This window comes from Haliotis rubra, unplaced genomic scaffold (assembly GCF_003918875.1).
Source record: "Haliotis rubra isolate DU_JTF1 unplaced genomic scaffold, ASM391887v1 Scf228, whole genome shotgun sequence".
In the NCBI taxonomy this organism is placed as follows: Eukaryota; Metazoa; Mollusca; class Gastropoda; order Lepetellida; family Haliotidae; genus Haliotis; species Haliotis rubra.
Genome location: NW_025766314.1, coordinates 318,359 through 337,345, shown reverse-complemented (window position 1 = coordinate 337,345; position 18,987 = coordinate 318,359). Strand labels below are relative to the sequence as shown.

Genomic DNA, 18,987 nt, shown 5'->3' with positions numbered 1-18,987 from the left:
CGCCTCCGTGGTGTAGTGGTTAGAGCGTCTGCCCGGAGAGCGGAAGGTCGCAAGTTCGATCCCCGACCGCGTCTTACCAAAAGACGTTAAAATATGGTACTTGTTGGTTCCTGCCTGGCGCTCAGCATTAATGGGTACATCAAGGACTGGTCGGCTCGGAGTCCGTATAATGTGTCTGAGTGGGGTATTCATGCTTCACTGCGGCATGGTATCTCAGTGGGCTAGCATTATAAAACCAGCTTCAGTCTGGGCTAGTACAAGCAGCCGCACATACACATACACACGCATGCACATCGTCATATGAGCGAAATATTCTCAAGCACGACGTTAAACCCAATTTCACCTCACCTCACCTCCATTCATTTTGTCACAGTTCTTGGAAGTTACATTATTGGGTCATTTGAAACGATTCACCAAGAGTGAATAACAACTGAGATGATGCTGCATTGTGGATGATGATGATGATGATGATGATGATGTTTCCGTATTGCAGGAAATCAAATTAAAGGAAGAACAAGGTTCACCGAAGGAGAAGAAACATGTTGGTTTTGCCGCCGACTGTAAGGAGGAGAGTGAGGAGAGCGTGAGGTGAGTAACTGAGGTCAGGATTCAACATCACCACGATGAAGATGCAACCTGTGACGATCCGGGCTAGAACTGATCTTCAACAACCCATGCTTATCCAAAGAGGTGACTAATGGGTTTGGTGGTCAGGCTTGCTGACTTGGTTGGTTCATGTCATCGTGTCACAACTGCAAATACCGATGCTCTTGATATCGATCACTGGATTATCTGGTGCAGATTCCGATATTTACAGACCGCCATCATAAGGCTCACTCACTCCAGGCTTTCCTGTCACATCAACCTGATAAGCTGTGATGTAAATGAATACTGTTAAAAGCCAAACACTCACCAATGCTTGAAGGCCACTTCCTCTAAATGTGTTTGCAGCTACACCACCATAGTGGTGGGCGGCGTGGTGCAGAAGATACCCGTGGACAAGAGTCAAGTCTTCGTATCTGATGTAAGTGTTGACATAATTATTTGTGTAAAACTTGCTGTGTGGTTGTGATGGTAAATGAGATTATTTGTGGCAATAAATAGAAGGAGGTGAAAGCACTCTTTGTTCAATGGAAATCGTTTTTTCAGCTATGTATGTTTTACCCTTCAGTCCCCGACTGTGAGAAGGAGAGCCAAAACTGGAACCAAGAGACTTGGTGAGATGTTTATTGTTTGAAACCATCTGCTGTTATTTTGATGTTTTCTGTTCCCATCAGATTGTCTTGTTAGGACTTTGTGGCACTGCCCTGTCTATGTATCTGTGCCATGTTCTTCTGAGATCAATGTAGGATTGTGTAGGATATTGGCAAGAGGGACTGCCTTGTCTGTCTGTCTGTCTGTCTGTGTCTGTGCCATGTTCTTCTGAGATCAATGTAGGATTGTGTAGGATATTGGCAAGAGGGACTGCCTTGTCTGTCTGTCTGTCTCTCTCTGTCTCTCTGTTCCCCTCCAGATCATGCTGTTATGTAAGGACCTAGGCATTGGAAACTGTCTTCTGTCTGTCTGTCTTCTGTTCCACTCCAGATTGCTGAAAGGACTGACATCAATGTCTGTCTGATCGTCTGTCTGTTTGTATGTATGTCTCTCTGTCTGTCTGATCATGTGTCTGTTTGTATGTATGTCTCTCTGTCTGTCTGATCATCTGTCTGTTTGTATGTATGTCTCTCTGTCTGTCTGATCATCTGTCTGTTTGTATGTATGTCTCTCTGTCTGTCTGATCATCTGTCTGTTTGTATGTATGTCTCTCTGTCTGTCTGATCATCTGTCTGTTTGTATGTATGTCTCTCTGTCTGTCTGATCATCTGTCTGTTTGTATGTATGTCTCTGTCTGTCTGATCATCTGTCTGTTTGTATGTATGTCTCTCTGTCTGTCTGATCATCTGTCTGTTTGTATGTATGTCTCTCTGTCTGTCTGATCATCTGTCTGTTTGTATGTTTGTCTCTGTCTGTCTGATCATCTGTCTGTTTGTATGTATGTCTCTCTGTCTGATCATCTGTCTGTTTGTATGTATGTCTCTCTGTCTGTCTGATCATGTCTGTTTGTATGTATGTCTGTCTCTGTCTGTCTGATCGCTGTCTGTTTGTATGTATGTCTCTCTGTCTGTCTGATCTGTTTCTGTCTGTTTGTATGTCTGTCTCTGTCTGTCTGATCATCTGTCTGTTTGTATGTATGTCTCTCTGTCTGTCTGATCATCTGTCTGTTTGTAGGGTGTTTGTCTGTCTGTCTGATCATCTGTCTGTTTGTATGTATGTCTCTGTCTGTCTGATCATCTGTCTGTTTGTATGTATGTCTCTCTGTCTGTCTGATCATCTGTCTGTTTGTATGTATGTCTCTCTGTCTGTCTGATCATCTGTCTGTTTGTATGTATGTCTCTGTCTGTCTGATCATCTGTCTGTTTGTATGTATGTCTCTGTCTGTCTGATCATCTGTCTGTTTGTATGTATGTCTCTCTGTCTGTCTGATCATCTGTCTGTTTGTATGTATGTCTCTCTGTCTGTCTGATCATCTGTCTGTTTGTATGTATGTCTCTCTGTCTGATCATCTGTCTGTTTGTATGTATGTCTCTCTGTCTGTCTGATCATCTGTCTGTTTGTATGTATGTCTCTCTGTCTGTCTGATCATCTGTCTGTTTGTATGTATGTCTCTCTGTCTGTCTGATCATCTGTCTGTTTGTATGTATGTCTCTCTGTCTGTCATCTGTCTGTGTATGTCTCTCTGTCTGATCATCTGTCTGTTTGTATGTATGTCTCTCTGTCTGATCATCTGTCTGTTTGTATGTATGTCTCTCTGTCTGTCTGATCATCTGTCTGTTTGTATGTATGTCTCTCTGTCTGTCTGATCGTCAGTCTGTTTGTATGTATGTTTGTATGTCTCTCTGTCTGTCTGATCATCTGTCTGTTTGTATGTATGTCTCTGTCTGTCTGATCATCTGTCTGTTTGTATGTATGTCTCTCTGTCTGTCTGATCATCTGTCTGTTTGTATGTATGTCTCTCTGTCTGTCTGATCATCTGTCTGTTTGTATGTATGTCTCTGTCTGTCTGGTCATCTGTCTGTTTGTAGGTCTATGTCTCTGTCTGTCTGATCATCTGTCTGTTTGTATGTATGTCTCTCTGTCTGTCTGATCATCTGTCTGTTTGTATGTATGTCTCTCTGTCTGTCTGATCATCTGTCTGTTTGTATGTATGTCTCTGTCTGTCTGATCATCTGTCTGTTTGTATGTATGTCTCTCTGTCTGATCATCTGTCTGTTTGTATGTATGTCTCTCTGTCTGTCTGATCATCAGTCTGTTTGTATGTATGTCTCTCTGTCTGTCTGATCATCTGTCTGTTTGTATGTATGTCTCTCTGTCTGTCTGATCATCTGTCTGTTTGTATGTATGTCTCTCTGTCTGTCTGATCATCTGTCCGTCTGCAGTTTCTCTTACTGTCTCCTGTTCCCTTCAGATCGCCGTGTGTCATGTAAGGACCTTGGCAAGGGGACTGTGAGGGTTGGCTGCTGAAGAGGAAGATGTCTCGTGGAATCCTCAACAAGAGCTGGGCCAAGAGATGGTGCATCCTCAAGACCTCCAACCTCTTCTACTACAAGGAGAAGGACGTAAGTTTTTCAGCACTTCTCTAATGATATGAAACATAGATTCTCTTCCATATTGGTTACTGTCATAGTCCATACATGATAAATGGAACCAAAGTTTGTTGTGTGCATTGGAATTTAGGCTCAAACACTCATGTTCAGGGTTAGCTAACTCAGGTGTTGAGAATATAAACAAAGCTTGTGAGGATGCATGTTAAGTTGAGGTTATATATAATCAGAAATACCAAATGTGGGTGGAATTATGTTCTACAACCACATGTGTCATGTTGCCTTTGATGGGTCATATGAGTAATTGGGAAAATATTCATTGTTGCTGACGTTAAACCCAATTTCACCTCATGTTGCCGCAACTTTGATGGGAAAATTACACAGTAATTGGGAAGACATCTTCATTGTTGCTGGACAGCTGATGAGTTTCATATTAATTGCAACATGGTAATATATTTGGACAAGATTTGATAACAAAAAGATATATTGGAATTTACTGTATATGTATGATTTTCCCCCACCTACCAACAATGTTTGTTTGCAGTAAGAAATTTTAGCCAAGAATGAAGACATGGCTTTTGGTGTAGTCAGTGTTTAACCCAATATTGGTCAGCCTGGTGTTTAACCGATATTGACCCAATGTTAACATGACCTTCACCTGATTGACCTGGTGTTCACCCTGTGTCGATCTGACCTTGACCTGGTGTAGACCTAAGGTTGATCTGACCTTGACCTGGTGCAGACCTGTAGTTGATTTGCTGTTGACCTGTAGTTAACCTAGTGTTGATCCAATTTGACCCAATGTACTGTAAGTCCCCATGGTCCCAAGTGTGGTGATCTACCTTCAGTTGTTGGCAATCTATAGCCTGTTTTTATATTGTATTGTAATTTATAGTGTCAATATTTTATATTTAATTGCTAGTTTTAAATGGATATCTGTGATACACTAGTAGTTTTACTGTTCTTCGTCAACAGGTTTTTTAATGTCCTACTTTATTGATCTGTAATATAATTATAAACTGTTCTCTTCACGATATGGCTGAAATATTGCCGATGTGACGATAAATATTAACTCACTCACTCACTCACCCAAATTGACCCAGCATTGACCCTGAATTGACCCAGGTATTGATCTGGTGTGTGTTGTGTACAGGATCTGAAGGCAGAAGGGGTGATCCATCTGCCAGCTTTCCAGGTTTCTCCAGCCACGGACATCAAGACCAAGAAGAGGTAAGTCCATGGTGGACATAGCGTCAATGGTTGGCAGTGAAATGTGAGTTTGTGTGCATATGTGCATAAGAGTGCATGCATACATCAGTGTGAATGAGTTTCTGTATGTCTGTTTGTCCAACAATGCATTTTAATTTGTCGATAATCATTTCACTTGTACAGAAGAACACAACTCAACAATTCATAAGGGTAGTGGTGTTTTTCGTCCTGTTGAAAAACTAGTGTAAAATTATTTATGAATCAAGAATGCTCCATAAAACAACCAACCGTTTAAACTGTCAATGGGCTTTGGTAGCCAAGGTATTCAAGTGTTTGCCCATTATGCTATGGTCCAGGTTTTATTCCCAAAATGGGTGCATTGTGTACATTTCCTTGTTATGATATTTGGGGAATAATTATAAGTCTCCTTGCAGTGTTTCTCTTTAAAATTGAATAGAAACCTACATCAAGCATTTACACCTCAAAACTGGGACTCATAGTGGAGATGATATGACACTTCATATTTTAGAATTATATTTAGGGTTAAACAGTTTTTTCTAACAACATATCAAGTTGAACATTTGAAAGACTGACAAATAATGAATGTGGTGCAGTTATTGTAATCTGTGCAAGTTTATGCATGGCTTCAACTCAATGTCCAATGTCCTTTACCGCCAGACCATAACAAATACAAACTTTTTTGCTGCTATTGTTTTGAAACTATAGCAACACGTACGCCTGCGTTGAATTGGGTATATATTTATACTTACAATGCACTGCTGTCAGACATACAGCCTTGACCTTATACTTGACTTAATAGTGAAAAGAGGTGCCCTTGTATGCATGGGTACAAATGACTGCATTTTGGTGGACAATAAACACAAACTTTATGAATCAGCCATTTTGTGAGGGGCCTGGGAAGAGGTAGTTGGGATTTTCTTGAAAAAAATATATTGTGGAAATTTTTGCAAAACTAATTATGCTTCAGACTTTTATACTTTTGGGGGGGAAAATATAAAAATTTATATTGTAGCAAGGGGTTATGGAAAATAAATATTTAGGCTCATGGTTTCAATTTTTAAAATGTTAAACAATATGTGTAAAAAAATATATGTGCAGCTGAAAACTGTCTAGTCGCCAAAGTAAATCCCAGCCACTCCACCCAAGTATTTACACTGTTGTTCCAGTGTGTGACTGCAAACCATGACTCATCTTCGTCAACACAGCTCTCCAGACCAGATCTGCCAGTTTAATAGCCAGACATCCGATGAGGAAGTTATATCATTGAAGTTGTATTTGCAGTTTCACAATACGATAACATATCTGCAGTCGCCTTGAATACCAGTATCTCCTTTCATACACTCTTGACCTAAAAAACTGTTCAACTGATAACTTTTATGAAAGAGCATTTTGAGAACAGTTGTGAAGCAACTATATGTATGCTGTATTTGAAAGGAAATTGTATTCTGTTTACAGGTTTTATAAACTCCTGTGGGCTTTCTCAGTAATTCCTGGGGCGGTGGGGTAGCCTAGTGGTTAAAGCGTTGGCTCGTCACGCCGAAGACCCGGGTTCGATTCCCCACATGGGCACACTGTGTTAAGCCCATTTCTGGTGTCCCCCGCCGTGATATTGCTGGAATATTGCTAAAAGCGGCGTAAAACTAAACTCAGCCAGTCAGTCAGTCTCAGTAATTCCTTGATAAAGGATTACCGGGGTAAATAGTAAAAATGATTTGTATAAACAAAGTACAAGTTGTTTCAACAGCTTTTGGTCTTCATTATCTTTCTAAATGCCAACAAGGTCTTAATTTGCAGAGGTATATAGGGGCGGTGGGGTACACTAGTGGTTAAGACATTCGCTCGTCACGCCGAAGACCCGGGTTCGAATCCCCACATGGGTACAATGTGTGAAGCCCATTTCTGGTGTACCCCGCCGTGATATTGCTGGAATATTGGTAAAAGCGGAGTAAAAGCGGATATACTTTCGGAATCAGAGTATGAAATGACTGTACTTGTGTGTCTGTCAATCATCATGTTGCCATGGTTACAATATATCTATTTTCACCCTCGGCTGCTGTGCAGTGAGCATAGGTGAGTATGAAGGCTCACAGGGTTCTGTCAGCTGAATAATTGTGTTCCGTCCGTTGGATAATTGTGTTCTGTTCAAACATCAATCTAAATATTAGTTCCCTTTGCAGTGTCTGAACTAAGACTGAACCTTGTGATAGTGCATCCTCTGTTGTGCAGGGTGTAATATTTCCATCCTATTATCATGCTGGTCCCAGCCACAACCACATGTACCCTTGAAGATTGGGGTTAAAATTGAACTCCAGCAACCCCTGCTTGTTGTAAGAAGGGAGCGGTGGGGTACATGGGTGGAAATAACCCATTGCCCGACGTCCGAGTCCAGTGTTTTTTTCTGTCGGGCAAGCAAATTTGCTTATCACACTGTACCGGTGTCCAGTTGACTTTCCAATGTAAATTATGTTGTTTATTTAAAAAATCAACAAGAAAACGGCCGGTACAGTGGAAACATTATCAGGGCAAGTGATTTTACATGTGCCACTGTACCGAAGTACACTATCAATTTTAAGTTATTTCCACCCCTGGGGTAGCCTAGTGGTTAAAGCGTTCGCTCGTCACGCCAAAGACTCGGGTTTGATTCCCCACATGGGTATAAAGTGTGAAGCCAATTTCTGGTGTCCCCTGCTGTGATATTGCTGGAATATTACTAAAAGTGGCATAAAACCAAACTTAGTCAGTGTTGTAAGAAGCGAGTAACAGGACGGGTGGTCAGGCTCGCTGACTTGGTTGACACATGTCTTCATATCCTAAGTGTGTAGATCAATGCTCATGCTGTTGATAACTGGATTGTCTGGTCCATACTCGATTATTTGCAGCCCGCCACCATATAGCTGGAATAACGCTGAGGGCAGCAATAAACAGCCAACAAACATTCAATAAGATCCAGTCCGTATGACTGTAACATCAGTAAGTTGGGCGAGATACTTTGTATCACATGTATTGCAACACTAAGCATGATTCTTGTGAACCAAAAAGCCTGAATTCCACAGTATTTAGGTGTGATATGATAAAATAAGAGTCTTATTTCAGACACTGCTGGTTTTAGTTGTGGTTTTTTTTCATTTCAAACTGTATCGTTGTATTGTGAGGGGCAGGTGTAAACCGTTAAAATACTTTTCTTGAGTTTTGTTTACTGTTGCGGACTATTGTTGTTCTCTGTATTCTACTCAACAGAAGTCTAGGAACACACATTTTGCATGATTGTAGTTAATCTATTGTGATCTATGTTATATGGGGATGGTGGGTAGCCTGTAGTCTATCCAACCCAATAATACCGATTCGAATTAGTGATCGTTTGTTAAACAACTTTTATCCTAAGTTGAATGAAATTCTGAGATTTAAATGTTTAATTGGCAAGGTGAAATTATGAGGATTCGCAATCTTAATTCCATGTTATTGATTTACTTTTTTGTTTAGAGCGAAATTCATCGGTACGTTTTCACTGCAAACAAACTATAGTGGTTGAGGCGGTTATTCGTCACAGGTTCATTTACTCACAAGGGTACAATGCGTGAAGCCCATTGTGAAACCAATTTCTGATGTCTCCTGCCGTGATATTGCTGGATATATTGCAAGGAGCAGTGTAAAATGTTACTCACTCACTCACTCACATATAGTTAATATGTCATGATCTGTCCTTGACTTCTTTTGAGTAGCACTGCATGGTCGTTAAAGTGGGTTTTTTGTTGAGAAAACACAATCAGGAAATATGAACCTAGAGCTCACACATGTCTATGATAATTATGTGATTGATATTTTAATGGTGTTTTGTTGTATCATGAGAGAGCAATCCAACTATGGTGTTGCAGTTTTTCTTAAGCCTTTTAAAGGTGTTCATAACGTTTATGATCACATCGTACGGAGGATAAAATATTGAGGCTGAGTTCGCATAAAAAGCTGATGTTTTACATATTCTTGTTATTTTAACTTGTTTGCGCAAAATATACATTCATGGTCATGGATAAATTTCAAGCCTTTACAAGTTTTTCATCTTTGCCAGTTTTTACGTCTTCTGGTGCGGTGTTAATCAAAACAGTACTATTGTTTTAATCTTGGTGGCGATGACAGTGTTAATGACCATGATAATAACGGCAGGATGATGATGGTGGTGATGATGATGACGACCATGGTATGATGATGATGATGATGATGATGATGATGACGACCATGATATGATGGTAATGATGATGATGATGACGACGACCATGATAGGATGGTGGTGATGATGATGATGATGATGATGATGATGATGATGATGATGATGACAGTCACAGCAAGCCATGATTCACTTGCATCTCGACATGTAAATTGTGTTGTGATTTCAGTGCCTTCAAGATCCACAACCCGGCACGACGTCCTACTTCGCATCAGAGAGACAGGATGACATGAGCAAGTGAGTGACTGCAATACAGTTTCATTTAGCCTCGTTCCTTTCTCCCTCTCTCCATCCAGGCAGCACTTGTAGCACAGTCGTCTAGTTCGGTGTGCTGAATTGCATTCTCTGGGTTCGAACCCCAGTTCACTCCAAATCTGTTTCTGGGTTGGTGAGGACCATACCTCATGGGTGTAAACTGTGTACATAAAACATCACACAATATGTATCATTCCACTGCCTCATCTCCACAGCATCTTCTTGACGAGTTGTAATCTGTTGAACATGTTATCCAGAGGCCCAGATAAGCTGCGTATCCGGGTAAAATACGCATAGAAAATTTCAAATTACGCATTGAAAAGTAATTGTTGCGTACCAATTACGCATTTAAAATGTTAGATACGCAAATAGTTTAAAACAAATGCGTACGGAATATATTTATAAAAATCGCTTGCGTAATGAAAAAGACATCAAATGCTATCAAGATGTACTGTTAGTATAGGACAAGTGTTGTACTGTCAGTATAGAATGAGTGATTTTTTTATGAAATCATTTCCATTATATTTAAGTTGGTTTTGATTAGGTATGACATAAGGCAGAACATACCTGCTTAGTAAACTTACTCAGTCACATAATACTTAGGTAAGTAAAATGACTGAAATACGCACATATTTGAAAGCAGTGGGTAACGCAAAATGAAATACCCACTCAACATTCATAATACCCTCTCCAAAAAAATACAGTGGGTACAGTACCCACATGAGCTAAATCTTATCTGGAGCTCTGTGTTATCAACACCGTTAAGTGACCTATGTGCCTCTTCTCAGATGGATGAACAAAATGGGCCTGGCAGCCATCAACTTTGATACTAGTCGGGTCATCACCACAGGGGGCTTCATCAAGCCCGAGCCGCGCTCACCCCACCCCATGGGGGTACAGAGTAAGTACTATCATCATTATAGTGCACTGGACCCATGAAGGTCTGTGTTATAATTGGTCTTCAGCAACCCATGCTTGTCGTGAGAGGCGACTAACGGGATCTGGTGGTCAGGCTCGCTGACTTGGTTGACACATGTCATCGGTTCCCAATTTGCGCAGATCGATGCTCCTGCTGTTGATCACTGGATTGTCTGGTCCAGACTCGATTATTTACAGACCGTTGCCATAAAGCTGGAATATTGCTGAGTGCGGCGTAAAACTAAACTCACTCACTCACTATCTAGCTATTGTTATTTTGAAATCCTAGCCACTGTTTCACTGTACTATATCCTAGCTACAACCTGACTACTATTTGACTATCCTAGTTACTGACTACTATTATACCACTATCCAGACTACCAACTTGCTACTGTAATCCTAGACACTATCTCACTTTTTTACTACTCAAGGTACTGTCTGATCACAATCACTATACTGTGCAATCACTACTATCTTCTCCCCTCAGATATCTACAATCACTACAATCTTCTCCCCTCAGATATTTACAATCACTACAATCTTCTCCCTTCAGATATCTACAATCACTACAATCTTCTCCCCTCGGATATCTACAATCACTACAATCTTCTCCCCTCAGATATTTACAATCACTACAATCTTCTCCCTTCAGATATTTACAATCACTACAATCTTCTCCCCTCAGATATTTACAATCACTACAATCTTCTCCCTTCAGATATCTACAATCACTACAATCTTCTCCCCTCAGATATTTACAATTACTACAATCTTCTCCCCTCAGATATTTACAATTACTACAATCTTCTCCCTTCAGATATCTACAATCACTACAATCTTCTCCCCTCAGATATTTACAATCACTACAATCTTCTTCCTTCAGATATTTACAATCACTACTATCTTCTCCCTTCAGATATCTACAATCACTACAATCTTCTCCCCTCAGATATTTACAATTACTACTATCTTCTCCCTTCAGATATCTACAATCACTACAATCTTCTCCCCTCAGATATTTACAATCACTACAATCTTCTCCCTTCAGATATTTACAATCACTACAATCTTCTCCCCTCAGATATTTACAATCACTACCATCTTCTCCCTTCAGATATCTACAATCACTACAATCTTCTCCCCTCAGATATTTACAATTACTACAATCTTCTTCCCTCAGATATTTACAATCACTACAATCTTCTCCCCTCAGATATTTACAATCACTACAATCTTCTCCCCTCAGATATTTACAATCACTACAATCTTCTCCCCTCAGATATTTACAATTACTACAATCTTCTCCCCTCAGATATTTACAATTACTACAATCTTCTCCCTTCAGATATTTACAATCACTACAATCTTCTCCCTTCAGATATTTACAATCTTCTCCCTTCAGATATTTACAATCACTACAATCTTCTCCCCTCAGATATTTACAATTACTACAATCTTCTCCCCTCAGATATTTACAATTACTACAATCTTCTTCCCTCAGATATTTACAGTTACTACAATCTTCTCCCCTCAGATATCTACAATCACTACAATCTTCTCCCCTCAGATATTTACAATTACTACAATCTTCTTCCCTCAGATATTTACAATTACTACAATCTTCTCCCCTCAGATATCTACAATCACTACAATCTTCTCCTTTCAGATATTTACAATCACTACTATCTTCTCCCTTCAGATATTTACAATTACTACAATCTTCTCCCCTCAGATATCTACAATCACTACAATCTTCTCCCCTCAGATATCTACAATCACTACAATCTTCTCCCTTCAGATATCTACAATCACTACAATCTTCTCCCTTCAGATATTTACAATCACTACAATCTTCTCCCCTCAGATATTTACAATTACTACAATCTTCTCCCCTCAGATATTTACAATCACTACAATCTTCTCCCCTCAGATATTTACAATTACTACAATCTTCTCCCCTCAGATATTTACAATTACTACAATCTTCTCCCCTCAGATATTTACAATTACTACAATCTTCTTCCCTCAGATATTTACAATTACTACAATCTTCTCCCCTCAGATATCTACAATCACTACAATCTTCTCCCCTCAGATATTTACAATTACTACAATCTTCTTCCCTCAGATATTTACAATTACTACAATCTTCTCCCCTCAGATATTTACAATTACTACAATCTTCTTCCCTCAGATATTTACAATTACTACAATCTTCTCCCCTCAGATATTTACAATTACTACTATCTTCTCCCCTCAGATATTTACAATTACTACAATCTTCTTCCCTCAGATATTTACAATCACTACAATCTTCTCCCCTCAGATATTTACAATTACTACAATCTTCTTCCCTCAGATATTTACAATTACTACTATCTTCTCCCCTCAGATATTTACAATTACTACAATCTTCTTCCCTCAGATATTTACAATTACTACTATCTTCTCCCTTCAGATATTTACAATTACTACAATCTTCTTCCCTCAGATATTTACAATTACTACAATCTTCTCCCCTCAGATATTTACAATCACTACAATCTTCTCCCCTCAGATATCTACAATCACTACAATCTTCTCCCCTCAGATATCTACAATCACTACAATCTTCTCCCTTCAGATATCTACAATCACTACAATCTTCTCCCTTCAGATATTTACAATCACTACAATCTTCTCCCCTCAGATATTTACAATTACTACAATATTCTCCCCTCAGATATTTACAATCACTACAATCTTCTCCCCTCAGATATTTACAATTACTACAATCTTCTCCCCTCAGATATTTACAATTACTACAATCTTCTCCCCTCAGATATTTACAATTACTACAATCTTCTTCCCTCAGATATTTACAATTACTACAATCTTCTCCCTCAGATATCTACAATCACTACAATCTTCTCCCCTCAGATATTTACAATTACTACAATCTTCTTCCCTCAGATATTTACAATTACTACTATCTTCTCCCCTCAGATATTTACAATTACTACAATCTTCTTCCCTCAGATATTTACAATCACTACAATCTTCTCCCTTCAGATATCTACAATCACTACAATCTTCTTCCCTCAGAAATTTAAAATCACTACAATCTTCTCCCCTCAGATATTTACAATCACTACAATCTTCTCCCCTCGGATATCTACAATCACTACAATCTTCTCCCCCCAGATATCTACTACTCAGAGTCAGAGGACGAGGGAGAAGACGACGTGTCTGTCGGCAGTCAGATGGGCAGTCAGATATCACTGGTCAGTCAGTCATCCGCCTGCAGCAGCAACACCCTGTCGGGACCAGCAACACAGGAAGTAGGTGGCAGCACCTCCACTCTGGTGCCAACGGCTGAATCCTCAGTACCTGTAGAGAAAAGACAGAAAGGTAGATGCAAGTGTTAATCGGGATCACCGAACTGAACAATTGAAGATCACTTATTCAGTCAACAGAATGTGAATAGGTGAAGGTCATTTCTTCTACAGTCAACTGAAGGCCAATAAGTGAAGGTCTTCTTAGTCAGTCAACTGCTGGTTGACCCAATCTTGATTGTCAACACATTCCCATGACATAATTATATTTGAAACATCAATGCCAGTGAATAATCAGTCTTAGATATCTACTCAGTCAGATTCTATTTGACGTGCAAAGCAAAACAGTGGTGAAATTATACAAAAGAATCACTGAAAATCAATGATAACAGTAATTGTTTGCTAAAAAGGCAATCATGTCCTGAGCAGCACATTGAGCAAACACAATTTGCTTAAAACATACAAAATGTATTTGCTGTCTTACACCGAGCAGCATATACTCTTGTCATGAGCTGTTAACCTGTAAACAAACCATTCAATATGTGGAACAGAAAATTCAATGTCACCATATTGTACTGGCATATACTGATGTTTGAACACCATCTCCCATCTCTTGCAGACTCCAGTGTGTCTTCGGAACCACCTTCAGGTAGCCCTGACGATCTCACAGGTATTTTACGCAACCTACATGGACAAAACCTCACAATAGATGGCATTGATAGGGAACGACTACGTAGAAGTCACATAACGTCGACCGACTTGCTGAAATCGTCGCGAGGAGAGCTAAACAAACTTAGGAAACTCCAGTCACTGCAGAGGACATTGAAGGTGTCTGTCTTAGATCTGTTCCTGCTTTTTGCTCCAGGCAGTAGCGGAACGCCTCACTCAACATGACGCTCCTTGTATACAACTAGTTCTCACTGCTTTGTTGTTAACCGTATATGGAGAAGTAGCTGTACACGCTATGTAGTTCAGGACCTGGCTTACATTCATTGCTGCTTTATTATATATTTTATTTATTTATTTGATGTCAGATTTGATTTTGAAAGTGAGATACTGGGTTTTTTTTGGTATTTTCAAAGTCTGAACATTAGTTTTGAGGTGATATAGATTTAGATCTTATTTTTACGTTTTTCATTTCTTTCGGATATAGAAATGGGGATTTTTCTAGGATGCACTTGTCAGTCATACCTGACAAAAATGTTATTTTTATAATCAGGATGTATTTTTATGCATTTATTTTTTCTTATTTCATGCAATAATTCATAACTAATCATTCAAGTGCCTTAGTATTATTAGTGACATAGTCAACTCTTCAAAGTACTTATCTGTTATAAATTTAATAATTAACATGAATTAATGGCCTAGAAAAATCCCTGAAAGAGTTCAATTTCATAGCTTCTTTTCATAGCTTTAGCTATTTTCCAAATGATTCTGATAGTTTGGGAAGCATCATATACCAGTTATCTGTGAAATGTTTAGTGGTCTTCAGCAACCCATGCTTGCCACAAAAGGCGAAAATGCTTGTCGTAAGAGGCAACTAATGGGATCGGGTGGTCAGGTTCGCTGACTTGGTTGACACATGTCATCGGTTCCCAATTGCGCAGATCGATGCTCATGCTGTTGATCACTGGATTGTCTGGTCCAGACTCGATTGTTTACAGACAGTCGCCATATAGCTGGAATATTGCAGAGTGCGGGGTAAAACTAAACTCACTCACTCCAAAATACCTGTCATTGTACAATTGGGATATGATACAAAGTTTATGTGGGGTGAGAATTTTTCACGGAATTCCACTGATTTGATCACACTGGGGTCATTCTTGTGAATTGTCTAAACCTGCGGCCCCCAAGACCCTGGCACATATTCCTCTTTTTGCATTTCTACCCATTCTCATCCGTGATACTATCGGTTAGATGATGCAAAATGTATCTGCCAACACCACACTGACTGTCAAAATGAAGCTATGGATTATAATGGCTATCATTATAACTAAGGGATATTACTGAGTGGGAAACACAAGATGTTTCAAACAAGAAATATCATAAACGAACTGACATAACAAGCTAGTTTGGGATCCCGGCCACTTGATGTATGTGTTAGTCGAAATGTATACAACTAAAATTGGTTATGACAAACTGCAGTTAAGCAGGACTCACACAGGTCGGGACGTCATAATGACCTACCGATTTCCTTACATTGTACAACATGGTCGGTGGTTGTAACGAATATCGACTGATCAATTAGCTACCTCTAACACGATTCAATCTAGGGTCAATCTCGTAATATCTCGCGGTATTCTGTATCCATGGTATCAAACTGTCGGAAGCAGACATAGTAGCAGTTATCTGCTGCGCGATACTATGTGAAGAAGCCAAAGCAAAGAAAAAGATAATTTTTTGGACAAAATTAAGTTTCTCTGTCCCAACACGCATGGAGCATACAACCATCTCATTAAAGAACTTGAAATTGAAGACAAACAATCGTGAAAATTCAAGGTGTGGTTTCTTTGAAGCAGACGAAGCCATGTTTCGTGCTTGTAAACATTTACCACGTGACACCAACACACATCCAACTTGCCGAATATCTAGAACAGACTCTACACACTCACAACACAATCAACACGGGTTAAACTGGCAGATTTGTACTGTTTGTTGAATTCAATTAATCACTCAGACGATATGAATCCATCAAATTCGGCATATTGTTTGGACAAGCCAACCCGTGTGAGTCCGCCTTTATAATGATCTGAAACTAGTGGTGCATTTGTGTTCATGATAACCGTTCTTTACTGTACATCTGTACATGAGCTGTATCGATACAAAGCTAAGGTTAATGGGTCCATAGTGCTTGTCATTCTACAATGGGGACATTATGGACTGGATACAGGGAAGACGTCCAACAAGGAGGTCATGAGTGAGAGTGTTCCGGTGCTCTGGTGCAGGGTTCTGGCCTTGTACACGCTCCCCCTCACCTTTGCCAGCTAACTCCCTTCCAGCTGGAACAACAAACCTCATCATCGTCTCACTCTGTGGTTTTAATGATTTCTGATGTCATATAGAGGAACTTTCTAAATTGAAAACCACTTCTTTCTCATCATCGTCATCACCATCATCATACACATACAATGGACCTAATGTTAAATTATTTATTCAGTTCATCAGATGCTCACTTCTAACACAATATATTTAGCTTTTTCGTTAACAGATAATATCTTCAAAATTATCATGGACGGTAAGAATCAAAGAATAGACTCGCGTAGTTTGTCCATATCGATGCCTCTGACTTCATGTTATAAAACATGAAGCTTTTTTGATTGATTTTATTCACTGTTAGCGTAGAATATTTATTAAACTATATAATATTTATTCATTCATATCATATTTAACGCTCATGCTTCATTTAAATACTATCCTAACCAGCATGCTTTTTGTGTGTGTAGTCGAGGGAGTGGTTTTGTTGCTTCATGGTGTTGTTGAATTGTGAAAGAAAGAAAAATCTTCTTTATGTGTATTTTTAAGGAGTTTGTTCCCACCATACGTTGCTGTATTTGAATAGTTAAGAATTTGTTATCCTTAATGTCTTATCCTGAAGAAATTTCTTCTGTTAAAATAACTTTATTTCGAATAATGAAATAAGGATTGACATTCTGAATTTATTGATGGTAATTCTTGTGAATGAGAATATGGCTAATGTCTCTCAATGTCATTACATACATGTGATGGGAGGTAAGTATGACTACCAGCTCTGATCATAACTTGGTTACATCTGAGTGTTATGTTAATCAGTAAAAAGAAAAATCAGTAAAATATGTGAAAAAATTGGATATTCCTTCTTTTGAGTAGTATATTATCATTGCTGGCATGGAAAATGGCTTATGGGAAGAAGCATGTCACTTTAGACCCTGGTATGTTTTCAGTTTCAATAGTCCCATATATCATTCATTAAGTTATATATACTGTAGGCCTTGACTTGATGTTAGCAGGATTTCTCTTGTTTGCTCTGCTTGACATTGGTCTCCTTATGATGTTGTACTAACACACACTTTGGGGTGATCGTTCCCTCGCTGGGAGGAGCTGAGTGGTTCTTTTAGGTGTTATACTAACTCTCACACTTGGGGGGATTGATTTCACGCTGCGGGGTTCTTCATGTCTTGGTTACTTAACATATATCTAACAGATGGAAGAGACATGGAATGGAAGGCTGGGGTAAAGTAGGCATTGACTGGTAGTCTGGGGTAGGTGGGCATTGACTGGTAGGTGGGCATTGACTGGTAGGGTGGGCATTGACTGGTAGTCTGGGGTATCTGGGCATTGACTGGTAGGTGGGCATTGACTGGTAGGGTGGGCATTGACTGGTAGTCTGGGGTAGGTGGGCATTGACTGGTAGTCTGGGGTAGGTGGGCATTGACTGGTAGTCTGGGGTAGGGCGGGCATTGACTGGTAGTCTGGGGTAGGGCGGGCATTGACTGGTAGTCTGGGGTAGGTGGGGATTGACTGGTAGGTGGGCATCGACTGGTAACCTGGGGTAGGTGGGCATTGACGGGTAACCTGGGGTAGGTGGGCATTGACTTGTAACCTGGGGTAGGTGGGCATTGACTGGTAACCTGGGGTAGGTGGGCATTGACTGGTAGTCTGGGGTAGGTGGGCATTGACTGGTAGTCTGGGGTAGGTGGGCATTGACTTGTAACTTGGGGTAGGTGGGCATTGACTTGTAACCTGGGGTAGGTGGGCATTGACTTGTAACCTGGGGTAGGGTGGGCATTGACTGGTACCCAAGGGTAGGGTGGGCATTGACTGGTAGTCTGGGCATTGACTGGTAACCTGGGATAGGGTGGGCATTGACTGGTAACTTGGGGTAGGTGGGCATTGACTGGTAGTGTGGGGGTGGGGTGGGCATTGACTGGACTGGTGAGTGTGGGGTAGGGTGGGAATTGACTGGTAGTCTGGGGGCAGTGGGCATTGACTTGTAACCTGGGGTAGGGTGGGCATTGACTTGTAACCTGGGGTAGGGTGGGCATTGACTGGTAACCTGGGGTAGGGTGGGCATTGACTGGTAACCTGGGGTAGGGTGCATGAAAAAAATAGCCTGGGGTAGGGTGGGCATGGACTGGTAGCTTAGGGAAGGGTCGCGTGAAAAAGTAGCCTGGGGTAGGTGGGCATTGACTGGTAACCTGGGGTATGGTGCATGAAATAGTAGCCTGGGGAAGGGTGGTTTATTGAATTGTTAAATATTCTGATCACGACCTTTAAGGTTATTTTGGCTTACAACCTTGAAGTTTAATGTTGAGGGTTAATGTAATTTATGAGATCAGTGCATGGTGAACATTAAAGGAGACTTGGGAAATGTGTTTTATTGTGATGATCTCTGTGTGTACCATTGTATGGGCAAACCTGGAGATGAGTAGGC

General features: G+C 40.1%; 1 protein-coding gene and 1 long non-coding RNA gene across 7 annotated transcripts in view; both read left to right on the top strand.

Annotated features, from left to right (window-relative positions):
- The window catches only part of LOC124277825 (CNK3/IPCEF1 fusion protein-like), a 62,446-nt gene that overhangs the window by 43,062 nt on the left and 397 nt on the right, over positions 1-18,987 (top strand). Inside the window, 11 exon segments of the mRNA XM_046713539.1 lie at positions 494-588; positions 952-1,024; positions 1,172-1,217; positions 3,506-3,532; positions 3,535-3,656; positions 4,795-4,871; positions 9,260-9,276; positions 9,279-9,327; positions 10,134-10,246; positions 13,447-13,653; positions 14,197-14,405. Of these exon segments, the coding sequence (XP_046569495.1) occupies positions 494-588; positions 952-1,024; positions 1,172-1,217; positions 3,506-3,532; positions 3,535-3,656; positions 4,795-4,871; positions 9,260-9,276; positions 9,279-9,327; positions 10,134-10,246; positions 13,447-13,653; positions 14,197-14,405 (1,035 nt within the window).
- LOC124277826 lies at positions 15,263-18,529 on the top strand. Of its 6 annotated transcripts, XR_006898926.1 has the most exons (4): positions 15,263-17,837; positions 17,940-18,063; positions 18,166-18,249; positions 18,440-18,464. It is a non-coding gene; the product is annotated as an uncharacterized LOC124277826 (long non-coding RNA). The 6 variants fall into 6 exon arrangements; XR_006898927.1 differs by lacking the exons at positions 18,166-18,249; positions 18,440-18,464 and adding an exon at positions 18,494-18,529 and having other exon boundaries at positions 17,940-18,081; XR_006898928.1 differs by lacking the exon at positions 18,166-18,249 and having other exon boundaries at positions 18,411-18,464.